The 16,219-nt window shown below is 44.3% G+C and overlaps 3 protein-coding genes across 3 annotated transcripts; all 3 read left to right on the top strand.

Annotated features, from left to right (window-relative positions):
• The first annotated feature begins 351 nt into the window (after positions 1 to 351).
• On the top strand, positions 352 to 4,105 carry LOC128759243 (dual specificity protein phosphatase 13-like). Its single transcript, XM_053866051.1, has 3 exons — positions 352 to 481; positions 589 to 806; positions 3,000 to 4,105. Exons 1-3 carry the CDS (start codon positions 366 to 368, stop codon positions 3,212 to 3,214), a joined length of 549 nt encoding a protein of 182 aa, XP_053722026.1. The 5' UTR covers positions 352 to 365; the 3' UTR covers positions 3,215 to 4,105.
• Positions 4,106 to 8,601: 4,496 nt separating this feature from the next.
• Positions 8,602 to 11,161, top strand: LOC128758649 (dual specificity phosphatase 29-like). The gene is made up of 3 exons (XM_053864825.1): positions 8,602 to 8,747; positions 9,442 to 9,662; positions 10,941 to 11,161. The coding sequence occupies exons 1-3, from the start codon at positions 8,602 to 8,604 to the stop codon at positions 11,159 to 11,161; spliced, it is 588 nt and encodes a 195-aa protein (XP_053720800.1).
• Positions 11,162 to 12,209: 1,048 nt separating this feature from the next.
• LOC128759394 (dual specificity phosphatase 29-like) lies at positions 12,210 to 14,384 on the top strand. Its single transcript, XM_053866286.1, has 3 exons — positions 12,210 to 12,337; positions 13,541 to 13,758; positions 14,125 to 14,384. Exons 1-3 carry the CDS (start codon positions 12,210 to 12,212, stop codon positions 14,349 to 14,351), a joined length of 573 nt encoding a protein of 190 aa, XP_053722261.1. The 3' UTR covers positions 14,352 to 14,384.
• Positions 14,385 to 16,219: the final 1,835 nt, after the last annotated feature.

The raw sequence follows: 16,219 nt of genomic DNA, 5'->3' as shown, positions 1-16,219 counted from the left end.
CTAATGTGTGCCCTTTAAAATAAAGTACTTGGGATACATACACTGTAGCAGATAACTGCCTAGCTCCGAGTGATACTATGAAAGTTTTCCTGGTAAACACGTATCTGTCATTACACACAAATGTCATGATTCTCCTTTGTTTGAAGCCTCTGAAATCCCAGCAGCAGCCGCCACAAGGCTGCGTGTTGTCCTGCCTGGCTCCCCAGTAAGACTACACGCTAGGTTAAGCACTAAATTAGGTAACTGGCTGGTGACGGCAGACAAACACCTGCTGGGCCACATCATCCCGAGCCTGAGAAGAAGCGGACCGCTTTAGCACCGCTGAAAAAAAAGCGATCCGGGTAAGAGGGATTGTTGGATTTATCATGCCAAAGAGGAAAGAGTATCTGACCGTGAAGGATCTGCAGAAGATTTTGGACTCATGTCAACTTCACCTCAGTCAGATTGACGAGGTCTGGCCAAATATATACATTGGGAATGTGTAAGTACAGCATCTGCATCGGAGCTTATTTTTGGAATCAAATGTCAATATCTTTGCTACTGGATGGTAGTAGTTAATGTGGCCTAAACGTATGTCTTCCTCTCCAGGTCAGTTGCCCAAACCAAAGCAGTGCTGCTCAAATTAGGAATAACGCATGTGTTGAATGCGGCTCACTCCAAGCAAGGCAGCATCGGTAACCAGAGCTTCTATGGGAAGGAATTTGAGTATTGCGGTATTCCAGCTGACGACTCCACGCACTTTGACCTGGATGTTTACTTCCAGCCAGCAGCAGACTTCATCCACAGAGGTCTAAAGTCACCAGACGGTAAGATTTAGAACATGGAAAGTAATATGCTGCATTCCTACATAACAACTCCAATGTCTATATACATGAACTGAAGTGAAACATTCGATCAGGAAATACATCTCATGACTGGATGCGCTGTCATCTGGCTGGCACTGGAAGAGGGCTGATCGATTTTGATCAATTTTGTCATCATATCATCTGACTTGACCGGCTGTATGTTCCGGACTCTCGGATGAAGAGCGGGGCAGAACTGTCAACTGATCACCATCTGGGACCAGGTAAACCCAAACAAGTAGTGAGGGTGAACTGGGAACGTCTGGAGGGCGAAACTGTCCGAGGGGATTTCAACTCTCACCTCCGGGTAGCTTTCTCCTGCATCCCTGTGGAGGTTGGGGTTATCGAGCACAAGTGGTTGGTGTTCAAACCCTCCATGGCTGAAGCTTCAGTGGTGAGCTTTGGCATGAAGGTCATCTGTGCCTCAGGGGGCAGACATGTTGGTGGACACCAGACATCTGAAGAAGGAGTCTGATCGAGACCTTGTGTCTTGTGAGACATCTGAAGCAGTTGCAAGACACCAGTTGGCCCGAGGGACTGCTGCTTCGGCTGTTGCTAAGATTAAACAGCAGGTGTGGGAGGAGTTTGGAGAATCCACAGAGGAAGACCTTCGGTCGGCACCAAGGCACTTCTGGAAGAGGGTCAAGCATCTCAGAAAGGGGAGACAGCAGAATATCCAAGCTGTTTACAGTTAGGATGGAACGTTGTTGACTTCAACTGAGGATGTAATTGGTCGTTGGAAAGAACACTTTTAGGAACTCCATCACACAGACATTCCACCCTCTGTATGGGAGACACAGCTGGAGGATGATGAGCAATCTTCTGCCAGTTCTCGGGCTGAAGTCTCTGTGGTAGTCAAAAGGCTCCACAGTGGCAAGGCTCCAGGAGATGATGAGATTTGTCCAGAAATGCTCAAGGGTTTTGAGGGGCTGTCTTGGCCTCTTCAACATTGTCTGATGTATGGGTCAGTACCCGTCAGTCTCCAATCCTGTTTTTGGTTTACATCGACAGGATTTCCAGGCACAGCTCTGGTGGGGAGCGTTTGTTGTTTGGTGACCTGAGAATCCAGTCACTGCTATTTGCAGATGATTTGGTTCTCATGACGTCATCACGGAACGACCTTCAATTCTCGCTGGATCAGTTTGAATTCTGAGAGTGAAGTCAGATGATGTGGTCGGGACATCTCATGAGGATGTCTCCTGGACATCTTCATGAGATTAAGACACTGTGCAGACCAAATTATAGCTTTGATTGTGGATGAAACATCTAGCAGGTGTCCAACGTCTTATGAATTTACTCGTGGGGACCACTGTTCTAGCCGGTAGCTTCATCATGTTAGTCACAGGGAAATGAGCTACTGACTAAAAATGGATCATAAATATAACTCACACAGACGCCCCAGCCTCTCACCCTAAACCTAACCATCCAAAACCTTACCTAACCTTATCCAGGACGCAAAAACTTTGAAAAGCCTAATCATAAGGACCCAACTATTTGGAGGTTTTATTCCTCAAATTGAGGCTTAACCTTGTGGGGCCTGGCAAATGGTCCCCACAAATAGCAAAAGGTCCCCACACGTAGGTATGTTCCCAAGAAGTGGTCCCTATAAGTACAGCTACCCAAGAACATGGTCTAGTTCATGTCGTGGTAATGTGCCATTGAGAAAACATGCGCATTGGTGCAGTAGATATAGTAGAAGCTTACGTTGTCTGAGCAGCTAGTCTGCCTTGAGGCTTTAAAATGCATTTTTTGTGTCAAAGAAAAAGTGCAGTCAATCTCTTAAATCCACCCTCTCATATTCCCATCATTCCTTCTTTTCAAAGTCACCTGTGAGCTCCTTTAAACCACTTGTAATGGCGTGTAAGTCTAATTCCCATCCCCAGAATGAATCATAAACCCTTAGCTTGCAGTTTACAATGTGACCATGGCTCTGTTCAGAACAGCAGAGGGTGATTTTGGGATTAAAGCACAGGATGATGTTGGGATTAAAGACAAAGTCTGCTTGGTCCGCAAAGGGACATTAAATGAAAGAAAGACTATTTTTAGCTCCCCGCAGGAGAACAGACAGGCGTGAGATGAGCAGTCATGTATGATATTCCAAGATGGCGTGTCTCACTAATCCCCCATTCTAATGAGACATATTTGTCTCCTCTGCAGGCAAAGTTCTGGTGCACTGCATCATGGGAATGAGTCGCTCCTCCACCTTGGTGCTGGCCTACCTCATGATCTACCATCACCTTCCACTGAAACAAGCGCTGCAGAAAGTGGTACAGAAGAGGGCCATCTATCCCAACAGGAACTTCCTGGCTCTGCTGCTGGATCTGGACCTCCAGCTGACCAGAAGGAAGAAAAGGACATGCCAGATCCTATAATTTAGTTCAAACCCAGACTCTCAAGGGACTCCTGAGTCATGGACTGCATCCTGAAATTCATATCCAAAAGGGATGCATCGTGAGCTACTGCGTCACGCTCATAAAAACATGCAGTGCAAGGATATTTTCATCTGGGAACAATTTTAGAGCCCTTCCTGTTGGAGACGTCGTGCCACCACCATCAGTGCCCCCATAACTGTTGGCCCTCTGGCCTGAGGTGACCCTTCTTTACAGTTGTTGTACATTATATTTACACCCATACGACCACTGTACTGTAGACACCATGGTACTTGTACACTTTGATCTTATGTTGGATTACAGCACCCAGAAACCCATGCTAACAGAAGGTTGCCAGACAGTAGCATGCATTGTAGGATAGGGTTCCACAGGCCAGCTGCCTGAGTATTGTTATTCATGTTTCATTTCCTGTGGGTGGCGTGTGTCTGTGTTGTGGTTATATTTCCACTGTTTCAGTGACATTAGTACTGGTGCTGTAGGTAAATGTCCCTGCACTCCAGGTGAATCCTATTGATATGATGCCAGCTGACAGCGGTCACGATGGTAGTGCTGGCATCAGGGGTTAAGTGGCGACCGCACTGTATCACGTGCCTGCATACAAATATGATGCTGTGGACTGAGAGGCCCTACCTGTGATGACTTTAGTTACTTTGCTATGCTTCTGTGGACTGAAAGTCGGCGTATCACGTGCTCATAGGGCCTATTGTTCAGTCCTCATTACTTACCTCTTTTCACTAACCGGTAGAACTACCATCTGTCTAATAACATTTGAAAACGTGCTCACTGAGTGCTTGCAAATGCTGCCTTATTTTTTATTGAGTACAGTGTCTGACATGTCAGTAATACCAGCAATAGTTTGGGATATCACAGTGTTTGTCCTGCAGGAAAGACCAAATCATTGACAATAGACATTTGAAATCTGCATAAATGGAGAGTTGAAATGAAGTACATAAGATGAATTTCAAAATAGTTTTGTGAACTTCGGTGCTGTAGGACATCATTGCCTCCTTCAATGCACATGTCCAGCACCCAGTGATCCATTCACTGCAATCTATAGAAGAACAATATAAGACTTGGGATTTTGGTAGCAAATTTGGTGGCATAATGTCGTGAGACAAGAGTTCTGAAATCAGCTGATGGTGCTTGATCTTCAAATATTAGCCTGTGAACGACCTGTCACATCAACTGAGAAATCCACATTTTAATTGAAACTGCAGGTAGGGTGTTTTTTTTCAGGTTCATATTCCGATGTATAATTTAAAGTTGTGACGTAAGACCTGTCCATTGTCCAAAGCTATGAATGTGATGAGTTCATGGGTTGAATTTGTGGATTTGGACCAAACCAATCAATATTTTGATCATAATGAAAGTGTAATGTTTTGAAAGTGCCATTTTGGTCCATCTAGAGAAAACACAAACTTGTCTCATGACAAAGCCCTAACACCCGTCTTCAGGTGGTGGGCTGCAGCATTGAAAAAAAATCAAAATGTTGGTTTGTTTGTTTGTTTTATACTGTTTATATAGCTTTCTTTTGTTTCCCTGTTATATTCTCTCTTAAAATACAATTTTCACCAGAGTTGTAACAATGCCATTCATGGTGTACTAGTTGAGACCACCTAACCCAACTCATGACCAGGACCTGGGAGACCATGTCCATGGAAACAATATCCCTTTTCAGTTTGTTCATTTCCAGCCAACCATGAGTTTGATTGTTGGCCCATGCAATTATTGATCATATTGATAGACAGGTTTCTATCTGAATGAAGGCGCAAAAGGAAAATGCCTGTTTCCATGTATCATATTGAGATTATTAAGAGGAGAGTGTCTGGAAGGATGACATCATCAGAGAGCGTCTCTCTCTCTCTCTCTCTCTCTCTGCCACTAAACAAGCTGCACACTTGGCGGACAGTCAGCAGCTGATCATGGACAGATTCCTGGTTTACTTTTCCTAATTCTGCTTCTTTGTCCAACCATACAAATCCGACTTTATTGCCCATCGCTATTTTCTTGATCACAACATATTCGTGTGACAGGACATCCGGTCCTGTCATCATTTATCTGCAAAACCTTATTGTTTCCATGAATGCTTGTTTTTGCTATTTATGAGAATTTGAATAAGGTTGCATTTCAAGCTCGCTTGACACTCTTAGTCAGAGGTCTCTCTTTCCCGCTGGTCAGGACATCAAGTCATCACAGCAACCAATGGTCTTCATTGGTCTTCACAAAATGTCCTGCATGACCTGGACCCAGACAAGACCAAGACCATGAACATCTTGGGTCTGGTCTGCTACAACAGTGTGTTTCAACCTTTTTTTTTAATCCACGGCACACTTGCGTCGTCCATTGAAAAAATCCCAAGGCACGCCACCAAAGGAACCACAGTCAACGTGCAATTGTGCTTAGTCCAAAGTCTTAGAGAAAGTCCCTTTCAATTTGTGAAAAATTGTAGCTACTGAGACTGTTATTTTGTCATCATATTTGCAGAAACAAATAGCTGAAAATGTATTGGTTTTGTTCTGTTCTGATTTGTTTATTTTTTAGTATGATTTTATTCCAATTTGGGGAATTTCCAGACAAATCTTTAACATTCTTTGCCTCATCCGCATAACAACAAACATAACAAATCTGTCTTCACATCTTGGAGCACATTTATTTGGTTCTGCAAACTAAACTGACACAAGTGTCAGTAGAGTTTTGAAGTGAGATATTACGAAAGTCATGAAGGTCAAGTTAGGTGTGTATTAGGTTTAAAGACGACTCGAAGTTGCACATTTGACAGGCTGAGTGAGTGAGAAACATTGTGTGCTTTGACTGACCACCGGTTGTGTCCATGTCCCATCTCCTCACGCTGGTAGATCGGCAGTACGTTCTTATTGTTCATAATTTAATGTCATCATATCGCCCACTTCTGTCTCCAGACAAATTAGGTGAAGCTGTCTGATTTCTCACGACACACTAGTGCCGTGGTTGAAAAGCACTGTAGTGCAACACTACCCTTTAATGTGTGAAACTGAAATAGGCACCATGTTTTGACAAAACAGTTTTGCCTCTGTGTGACCTTTCTGAAAGGTTTGACATTTCTCCAAAATGTTCCCTCCAGGCAAGAGGAACATATTTAGAATGCACAAGTACTCTTTGAAGTCATTCAAAATCACTCATAAAATCACAGTGTTTTTATTTTTTCCCTGCAGTTTTCCTCATTTGTAGAATTATTTATTTGTGAATTAATTCTTTACCAATGTAGAGCTATCACTCATGTCCCTCATAGTTTTCTTTTCCCGAATCATACAATGTGAAAAATCATAGCTTGCTTTAGTGTTTTTTGTTTTTTAGTGTGTTTATTGTTTTTTTTTTTTTTTTTTAAGTGTTAGCTATTATTAGTTGTTAGTTGTAATATTAATTACACCTATCCCGAGGAGGCTTGAATGACCACCCAACTATCACTTCATGTCTTGCAAGCTTACTGGTGTCATTTGGTCCCATATATTGGCAGATCAAGGATGAGGAATAACCAGGCAAAAGACTATTGTGCCCCCTAGTGGAAGGGACGGGGGTGGGGGGAAGTATTGAAGCAGTTAACTGTGGTTGTAACCGCATATTCAAAGCAGACTTCACATGAAGAACATGATTCTCTGACCAACCCTCACCTGAGTAACGTGTCCGATCTTGTATTGATCCTTTTCCTTGACGCTGAGAAGGCCATGACCTCTCTTCTGTCTCCCCTTCCTGCAGAGCAGCAGCTCGTCTGACCTTAAAGGAATGTTGACGATGATGCCAGAAGTATTTTTGGGCTGAGATTCAGATGTTAAAATAGCAAAAAAGGTTGGGGGTTAGATTTCAGAGGAGAAAGGCAGACGCTCTGTGTACCGACCTGATAAGCAACGATTCTGACTGAGGCAAGTGACAATGATAATTCCTTACCTTTAAACATTCATGTCCATGTTTTGACCATGATATTGATTTTGACTGTTGAACTGTTGAACCAAACCGTTCATTTATTTGCTCACAAGTGCAGGAAGAGAGGAGCCTGGAGGTGGTGAGAAACCCTCATATTTGGACTCCATGTTAACAGTGGGCACTTTCCCACATAGAGCATCTTTAATTACACAGAAGTCGAGCAGGAAGGACGGGTCCGCCTGAGGGGGAAAAGGCTGTGAACGCAGCGCTGGAGCTCAACACGTGCACCAGGGAAATCAGTCCTCTGCCCTCACTGTGGGTGGGAGGGAAGGCTTGTACTTAGAGATCCATCAGCACTAAAAAGAGCCTGCAGCGCTGCGGCTGCACGCATAGACGCTGCAGGATGGGGGCACACCATTTGGTTTCAGGGTTGGAACTGGATGCCCAGAACACAAGTTTGTCAAACTCAAGGCCTGGGGGCCATATCCAATCCACAAGTCACCTTACGTGGCCCCAAAGAGCTTTTCATGGTTGACTCAGTGAGGGAAACCCTTCTGAAATGTAGCAGCGCCAATGGATCTCATACAAAAGATGGTGGTGAAACAAAGACAGATAATCATAGTAAAACTAGACTAAACTAAATTACAATAGAGACTGATGTGGCATATGTCTCTGTAACACTGATACTAACTTAGCAGCATCTGTTCATGCTTGGACTGAGCTGCGTAGATGACCCATGATGCTGTGTCATCGTAAACCTGTTACGTCCTTTGACTGAACCTTCGTATGCCACACCAACTTAGTGAAAGGTCACAGAAGCAGATTTGGTCTCGTGACGCCTCCCTCTAGACAAGAACGGAACAAATCTGGGAATTCATTGAATACAATGAAAAGAAACAGAGGAGGAACCACACGACCACTGTTGCAGCAGTGTCTCACAGTTGCCTAAATGGATGATAATATATACATTAAGGAGAGTCTCTGAGTGTCAATTGTGTATTTCACAGGTTATTCCTGCCTGCAGGAAAGAATGCTCAGATGTTTACTCATCCTGAATTGCAATTTTCTGAGCCTCCAGAGATAAATAATCTAGCGAGAGCTGCTGAACTGTGGATGAAATAATGAGAGCGTCAGACGGTTGCCCTGCAAGTGTGTGTTCTTGTGCCCCACTGACAACATGGAGTGCATTTATAGACACAATTATGGTCTATATTTAAAGAACTACAGACTTAAGGTTCTAATAGGAGCTTCCACTTTAATCCCACATGGTATTTATCTCTGTGTTGACGCAGATGAAACTGTCACTCACTGCTCATTACTGGGTATATCAGACAGCCGTTGAACGGGAAATGATGTGTTGACTTTTGGTCTTATTGCCAGATAATTGGCAAAGATCAATATTCAGTGGCAATGAAAAAGGATGTTTCTGTTTCTTTTTTAACACGATGCAGGCTTTGAGAGTTTGTGAAAACATGTCCAAGGCCACGCGCTATTCGGCAAGCCCACCTGACCGGTATGAGACTCCACCAGCATCAGAGCTGCAGAGGCTGATGTGGACCAAGAAAGGAACAAGTGGCCATCTGGACGAGGTGCAGCCAAGGATCTACATCGGAGACATGTAAGAAGCACATCATGAGGGAAATGATCAGCATCAGAAGGATAACGTGGCTACGTCTCACACGCACTGCTCTGACAGACGGGCGTCATGACATTATCTAAAAACAGAGGCTCGCGTCTTGTCTGGAGACAATCTTTGTCTGTGTTGGAAAACTCTACATGACTGTCTGTTGTTCAAGGCCAGCAGAACTCCAGATGACAAGGAAAAGATTTGGGGACTCTGTCTGTATGGATGCATGCTGTTGCAGATACGATCCCTGATCCGTGGATCATTGAAATCTCATGAAGGTCAACAACACCGCAGGGCAAGAAGATGGGGCAGTATAATATGTTATGAATTGTTTTAAACGGCCTCTCTGGAGCCAAACTGGCACCAGATATTTCATATTAAATTAACAGTAATGTATTTCCTCAGAGGTTGAAGGCGGCTGAGGTGGTGCAGCACAGGTACATGAAGGAGCCAAAAAGAGCCGGAATAATGCAAATTCACCAACAAATTCAGCTATTCATTGACATACAGTACACATCCTGGTGTGGTGCAGTCTCTTCTGTTCAAGTGAGGCAGATGAATAAAGGTAACAAGGCAAAAGGAAACCCAAACTTGGTGAAGGGCTGATGCTGCAATGCCAAAAAGAAGTGGAAACCCAACACACTTGTTGGCTCACGCATCACACTAAGACATGCTTTCACTGCAGGTATGCAGCCAAAGACAAGCGAACCCTCCAGGCCCTTCACATCACACATGTGCTCAACGCAGCTGACGGCAAGTTCAACGTGAACACAGGGTCCAGCTTCTATCGAGACACCAGGATCACCTACCACGGGGTGGAAGCTTTTGACATGGCCACCTTCAACTTGAGTCCCTTCTTCTACCCAGCCGCCAATTTCATCAAGAACGCCATGAGCTCGCCCACAGGTAGACTGCCATCAAATGCATGCACTTTTCTCTCATATAGTGTCCCCAGAACATCAATATTGCCCTCCGACAAGTGCTGCCAGAAACATTTGTCAATTCCCAATACTGTCATATGGGTCCCATTATGAAAATGCAAACCAAACACTAAACATAACACCATCTGCATTGCACCCTCCTGCAGTAACTTCCCCCAGAGCACAGACACTGGACAGGAAAATTAGGTTTAAATATTGCTCTAGCAATTTGAACGCAACACCTTTATTGGACATAGAAATCACACATGTCTGTGGCCTGCATCAGTCAGTATCAGACATGGTGGCAATGTGTGAGGGCGTTTCCCGTCACAGACAGGCTGATCAGAGGATACGGTGCTGCATAGCAAGGCCAACAGTGATCCCTTCTGGACCCACACACATACACCAAGACAGTTTAATTACGCGCCTCTGTGCGCCCCCTAATCCTCAGAACCGATAAAGAAGCATCGCTTACCCAATGTTTTTCATGCAACTTTTTAAAAAACTTTTCTTTAGGAAGTTAGTATATGTACACATTTATGTGCAATGCTTTCAATCCCATCATGTTTGGTGGTGACAGTAGCGAGGCAAAGGAAAATAGAGAGGCAAGGCCGACAGGAGATCAAAGGCAATAGCGCTGACAGCGCGCCATACTTTAAGATGCTATAACACAGTCCCTTGTTTTACAAGTCAATAAGAAATACAACAGTGGAATGCAGACATCTAATTGGTGGATCTTCCAAAACATTGGACAGTAAAGCTGAAAAGCATTTGTATTTTGTGGCGGTGGCATTCCTACTTCATTCTTAGGTTTATTGTTATTATTTATTTAAATTATTATTTTTTGCTGTTGAAGTGTAATGAATTCTGTGTAACTATGTAGGCAGTGATAGTGTGTGATGCACAGTGCCATTTGTAAACAAGGTCAATGTTTTGAGGCCTGGAAAATCTGCCGATGCATGTTCAACTCAAGTCTACGCAGAACAGTCTACAGCAGTTTCTGCTTGTGCAGAAACATTGGAGTGCATTGTTGGCTGTTGACTGAGCTGAACAGATTCATACCAAAAGCAGAACCAGAGGCAGCCAGGGAGTTGAGTTACTCTGCCTCCATGGTGAAAGAAGAATGACATTTCAGCACCTCTGGGTTCAGTATAGTAAAACTCTCTCCAACTAAGACGAAGACAGTTTAGATCCCTCAGCGCCTTGAAAAGATATTGTAGTTCCATGTTATCCCGTCGCAGTAACTCTTTTTCTCTTGTAACAGCTCGAGTTCTGGTCCACTGTGCAATGGGTCTGAGTCGGTCCTCCACGTTGGTGTTGGCCTACCTGATGATTCACCAGAACATGACACTGGTGGACGCCATCAAAGCAGTCAGTGCCAATAGGAACATCTCTCCAAACCACGGGTTTCTGGAACAACTGCGGGAGCTTGACAAACAGCTTCACTACCAGGGAACGTCCAGCAGTCTGAATGGAAAGACTTGATATGATGTGGACAATGATTTGAGTTGTTGTGTGACTATATGGGGAAAACATTTTTTCATGAATAAATAACATGCCTGCATACTGTTGTTGCCTCATCAACCTCAGCTGTCTGAATGTGCAGATTTTCTGTCTCTGAGACAAATCTTTTGTGGGGCAAATATATTCGGCTTCATCACCAATGGTAATGTTGCATTCATTCCTCTTATAGTTGTTGGAATAATTGTGTTTCATGGTGTTTGCAGCTCGCTCTCTCAGATTCATCTCATCTTTGATTCTCATTTGCTTTCTTGTGAACAAGACAGTTCCCCAATAGCGCCTCCTTCTGCTAATCTCTACAGCTAGGGGCACTTATATCTTGATGGTGTCTCATGTGGTTTGAACATGGAAGAGTCCATAATAAGTTTTTTTCACGTTGACAGGACGGTGTATGTGAATTGCAGCAATGGTTAAAAAAAGAACAGCAGGCTTGTGGGTCATCAGACCTTCAACAACAGTGAACAAGATGAACAATTTTTTGCTTTTTTTTTGTCCTTTTATTATGGTGGAATGACAAGACACACATGCACATGACTATATTTTCCTATACAAGTAGGTGTTTCATTATTGGCCTCCAGGCATGGAGTCCAATCTGGTGTGCAGAACACTATTGTTTGTGCTCCATTGCATTGGAATATTTACTGTCTCAGTATGGATCCCAGACCTGCTGCCACTGGTCTGTATACGGTTGTCTGTTGAGTCGTGTCATCAACGAGTCATACTGGCACAATCTAGTTGATATGAGGCTGTAGTTGTCAAAACACAAGCAGCCTGCTTCCTGTCATCTGAGGAATAAATAGTTCTGCCCACACTCTGGCATCCTCAGCTGTCTTGTTCCAGCAGGGCTTGGCCTCTTGAGGCACTGACATCCTGCTCAGATGACAAACACGGCGAGTCTTGTGCAGATACTGGAGATGGAATTAGCAGAACGCAAAATTCTCTAACAGATTCAGCTACCAGAGCGGAACGTGGTTTGGGGTCAATTTATGTCGACATTCTCGTGATAGCAGCGATGAGCGGAAAGGAGGCACTGGAGTATCAAACACCTCCCACCTGCGAGCTGCTTGGCCTTCTGCTGAAGAACAGGCGTCCTACTGGTGCTGTCAACAAGATCTGGCCCAACCTCTACATTGGAGACGCGTAAGTGTGGGTCTCACGACAGATCGCCGCTGCAATATGCTGATTTGAATGTGAATCTGTTGCTGCAAACAAGTCCAGAATTTGGCCCACGACTGGTGAAATCTCATTTACATTTGAGAAGGAAGGCACAATGTCGGAGTGGTATGTTCTGTTGCAGACTCGATTATGAGATTCACCGAGATTCTTGCGATTGCAAAGCAAGAAGTGTACGATCCATTTCCACTCTAGTGAACTTTTAATTTGTACTACCTCCATTTTCCACCTGTTTATGTGATAGTACAATAGCTAGGAATGTTGACATGCTGTTGCCGATTATGTGCTTATCTCTCTTGTGTTTCTTGCATGCCTTATATACTCATAGTATATTGGACCAGAGAGGCATCAGGGAGAGGCGTCTGCGTCTAATCCTGTCATTGTCTGCACCCAGAGTCTTGCTTCCATCACCATATCTGCCTCTCAGTTTCTATGTTCACTGTCCGCGTGTACCATCTAGTTGCCTGGGGTCCGTTTCAAGAAGCTGGTTCACTAGAGCTGTTGAAACAAACAAACGCGCAGGTTGTCCAAGTCTGATCCGCAAAACTCAGAGTTTACAGTTTCTGAACGGGGGTTAACGTGTACTTTAACCAACCGAGAGTCAGAGTTGATCCACAAACGGTCCGTGTTTGAGGACGTCACAAGCCCTCAACAACAGAGCGCAGATCACATGACTCACCATGGCAACATGTGAACCAGAGAGAGCAAATTCTGAGCTCATAAACGCACTTCATTATTGTTCAATATCAGACTGTCGTCTGACCTCGAACGTAGAAAATGACGGTAGAATAGTGGAGTGAGCACAAAGGTCAACAGTGCTTGACCAGTGTGGTTTTATGCAATACTTTTATTATCCTGTTGCAGTACATTGTTCATACTCGCCCAGACACCTCTCACAGCTCTGAGAAAAGTTAGTGTGAATCAGGAAGATTGGGTGTGAATGGTTAAGATCCATGGCACAAGTACCGTCAGTTGGCAATTTTTCTCATGGTCCACATACTGTACAGTAGGTACAGTCCATACAGTATTAGAGCTCAGCTGTCGTCTACGTTTGAACTGAAATCTTGGTTCTCCCAGCTGCGCCCTCTCTGCACTGGTTGATTCATTGAATGAGAAAATGTTGCACACCCAAACAAGTGTCAGACATTGTACTTTCTGTGTCTTTTTCAGGACGACGGCACAAAACAAAAGACTGTTAGAGGGTCTGGGAGTGACCCATGTGGTGAATGCAGCAGATGGAGCCCAGCACATCAGCACAGGGCCACAGTTCTACCAGGACACCAACATAAAGTACCATGGAGTTGAAGCCAGCGACTCCAAAGACTTTAACTTGAGACCTTTCTTCTCAGGCACTACTGAATTTATCAATGATGCTCTCAAGGAAAATGGTGAGAATCACATCCCTGCGAAAAACTTGACTTTATTCAAAACACAACCATGGGATGAAAAAGTAGTTATTAGTGATACAAGAACAGTTTTACCCTTACATTTCCATTGTAAACCAATTTGTTGTGACACAGTGGAGGGTGGTGGACCCTTTTTATCTTTAAGTATTTCTCAGTCAAGATTAATTGTGAAAAACTGAAAGGTACAACAGGTTGAGTGTTGATTGAAGATAAAGAATGAACCCCAATTTGGCAAAATAAGATCAGAAATATTCTTCCCATTGTATTGACTATTGTGAAAGCTGTCATGAGCAACATAAGTAGGAGACGACAGCGATGCTCACTTTGCCTTTCTCCCTCCACGTGCAGGAACAGTTCTGGTTCACTGCGCTCGAGGAATCAGCCGCTCAGCGACTCTGGTCCTGGCCTTCCTCATGATCAAGGAGCACCTCACTCTGCTGGAAGCTGTTCAGACAGTTCGCAGGCACAGAAATATTCTACCCAATGCTGGATTTCTTGAGCAACTCCAGGAACTGGACTTGTACTTGATCTCGCAGAGGAAGACGACCCGAGTGAACCAACTGGTATCTGCATGAACTTTGGAGCAGTAAGATGGAAGGGAAAACAAATGTGGGTAGGTTGTGCTAACGGTGGCACAACGGTGGAATGTACCTATAATATCTGTGGCTTGTTGAGAAGCCATTAAATGATGAGAACAAATAACTGTTTTCCTTAATATCACCCAAGACTTGCAACTTACTAATGTGCCAAAATGCCGTGCCAGCACAATCGTTTCATTTGTTTTGTTTTCCTTATGGTTTTCAGAACTCTTTGGAAAATGCATATTTCATCGCTCATATAAATGTGGGAAATATCTAGTTCTTATCTAGCTTGGCACCTCTTGGACATCATGTACGGCTCCATCCACTGCCACACCACAGACCATGCAGGAGCTGATGCAGTGATCCAGGTCTGGGGCGAGATCTCCCTCAAGGAATATCCACCATCTTACCAGTCGCATGCTGGGGTGTTACTGGAGTGCATACATGTGGGCATGTGGAGGTCACACACACTGCTGGCTGTGGGAATGGTCTAAGGGCCACATCCACAGAAGGTGGTCTCTGATCCGATTTTTCCACTTCCATCAATTGACATGCTTAAATATCACACCCTGGGACGTCAGTCCTTGTTTTTAGCTGTGAAGATGGAGACATGAATCTGGCGTACAAATTGTGCGGATGCCACCTCCGACATTGTTTAAGTAACAGTGTTGGAATTACATATTTCCTCTGGTAAATGTGAGATATCTGTTTGTGTCTCCAGCACTTCACATCTGGTTTAAATGGCAAATCATTGAACTTGGCTCCACAATGTGAACCAGACGTGCTATTTAAGCCAAGTGAACCTGGAGCCCCTTGGTGCACTATATTCATGGTCACAGGTGAAAACCCACCTGGCATCTGTAAACACAAGCTGAGTGAGCAGTGTCAACAGAAATGAGTGAATTCGTCTGAGATCAAGCACAAAATAGAGCAACCATCTGTCGAACCTGCGCACCTCCTTTGTGTTTGAGTGACACAAAGACTTACCATAAATACGCTATGCTGCGTGTGTTTACTCACATTACTGAAAGTTCTTTATCTTAACGGAGAAACAAGTGTGAAGTCTGAAGAGGCTTGATGCAAGACGACTGTTCCGACGCAGTGTGTACACAGATTCAGGTCAGACTTTGAAAAGAGATGAAACGCTGAAGCCATCTTAATAAGAGATGCTCTCCAAGGCACCATGAGAGACAGGAGAGGAGGGGGCTGTCAAAATAAAGGGAATTGAATATCACAAGTTTAATGATTTCTCTGTCAGAGCGAATGATGGTGAAGCACAGAGATAGATGAGCAGAAATAAAGGGTCTGAGGGTGTGAAAACTGTCTCTGACAAGTCGGCACCTACCTCTAACACAGTCATCATCACACTTCATGGCCCAACATTCGTATCGCTGAATGGACCGTGCATCTCGTATGAAGAGGAATCAAAGACACGTGCCATGTGATGAAAGACCTCATCTGTCTAACATTCCGACACGTTCCATGTCTCCTCGGGGCCCACCATGGATTCTGAACATCTTTGCCGGATGTTTCCAGGCGCCACTTATGCAGCTGAAGAGACTGACAGAATTTAAAGGGGTAAAAACCCAAGTTCACTCCAGTGAATGTAGGTATCCTTCGGCGAACTTTGAATAAGCGGCTTCCTGCCAGCGGCTGGGATTAAAGTTGTGTGTTTAGAAGTAGATGGCAGGGACTGGCTGTTCCCCCCGCAGGCAGCGAGCGTGTCAGCTAAGGTTAAGGGGGCTGCCACATCACAGACCTAAAAATATCCTCGACTCTTGACGCCCGTCAGAGAGCGGTTACACAATCTGTGCCCCGACTTAAGCCTGCAAGAATTAAACCCTCGACATGTCCCTGCCTTC

The sequence above is a fragment of the Synchiropus splendidus genome, chromosome 5 (genome assembly GCF_027744825.2).
Source record: "Synchiropus splendidus isolate RoL2022-P1 chromosome 5, RoL_Sspl_1.0, whole genome shotgun sequence".
Taxonomy (NCBI): Eukaryota; Metazoa; Chordata; class Actinopteri; order Syngnathiformes; family Callionymidae; genus Synchiropus; species Synchiropus splendidus.
Note: the sequence above shows the minus strand (reverse complement) of the source record. Positions and strands in the feature narration are given on the sequence as shown.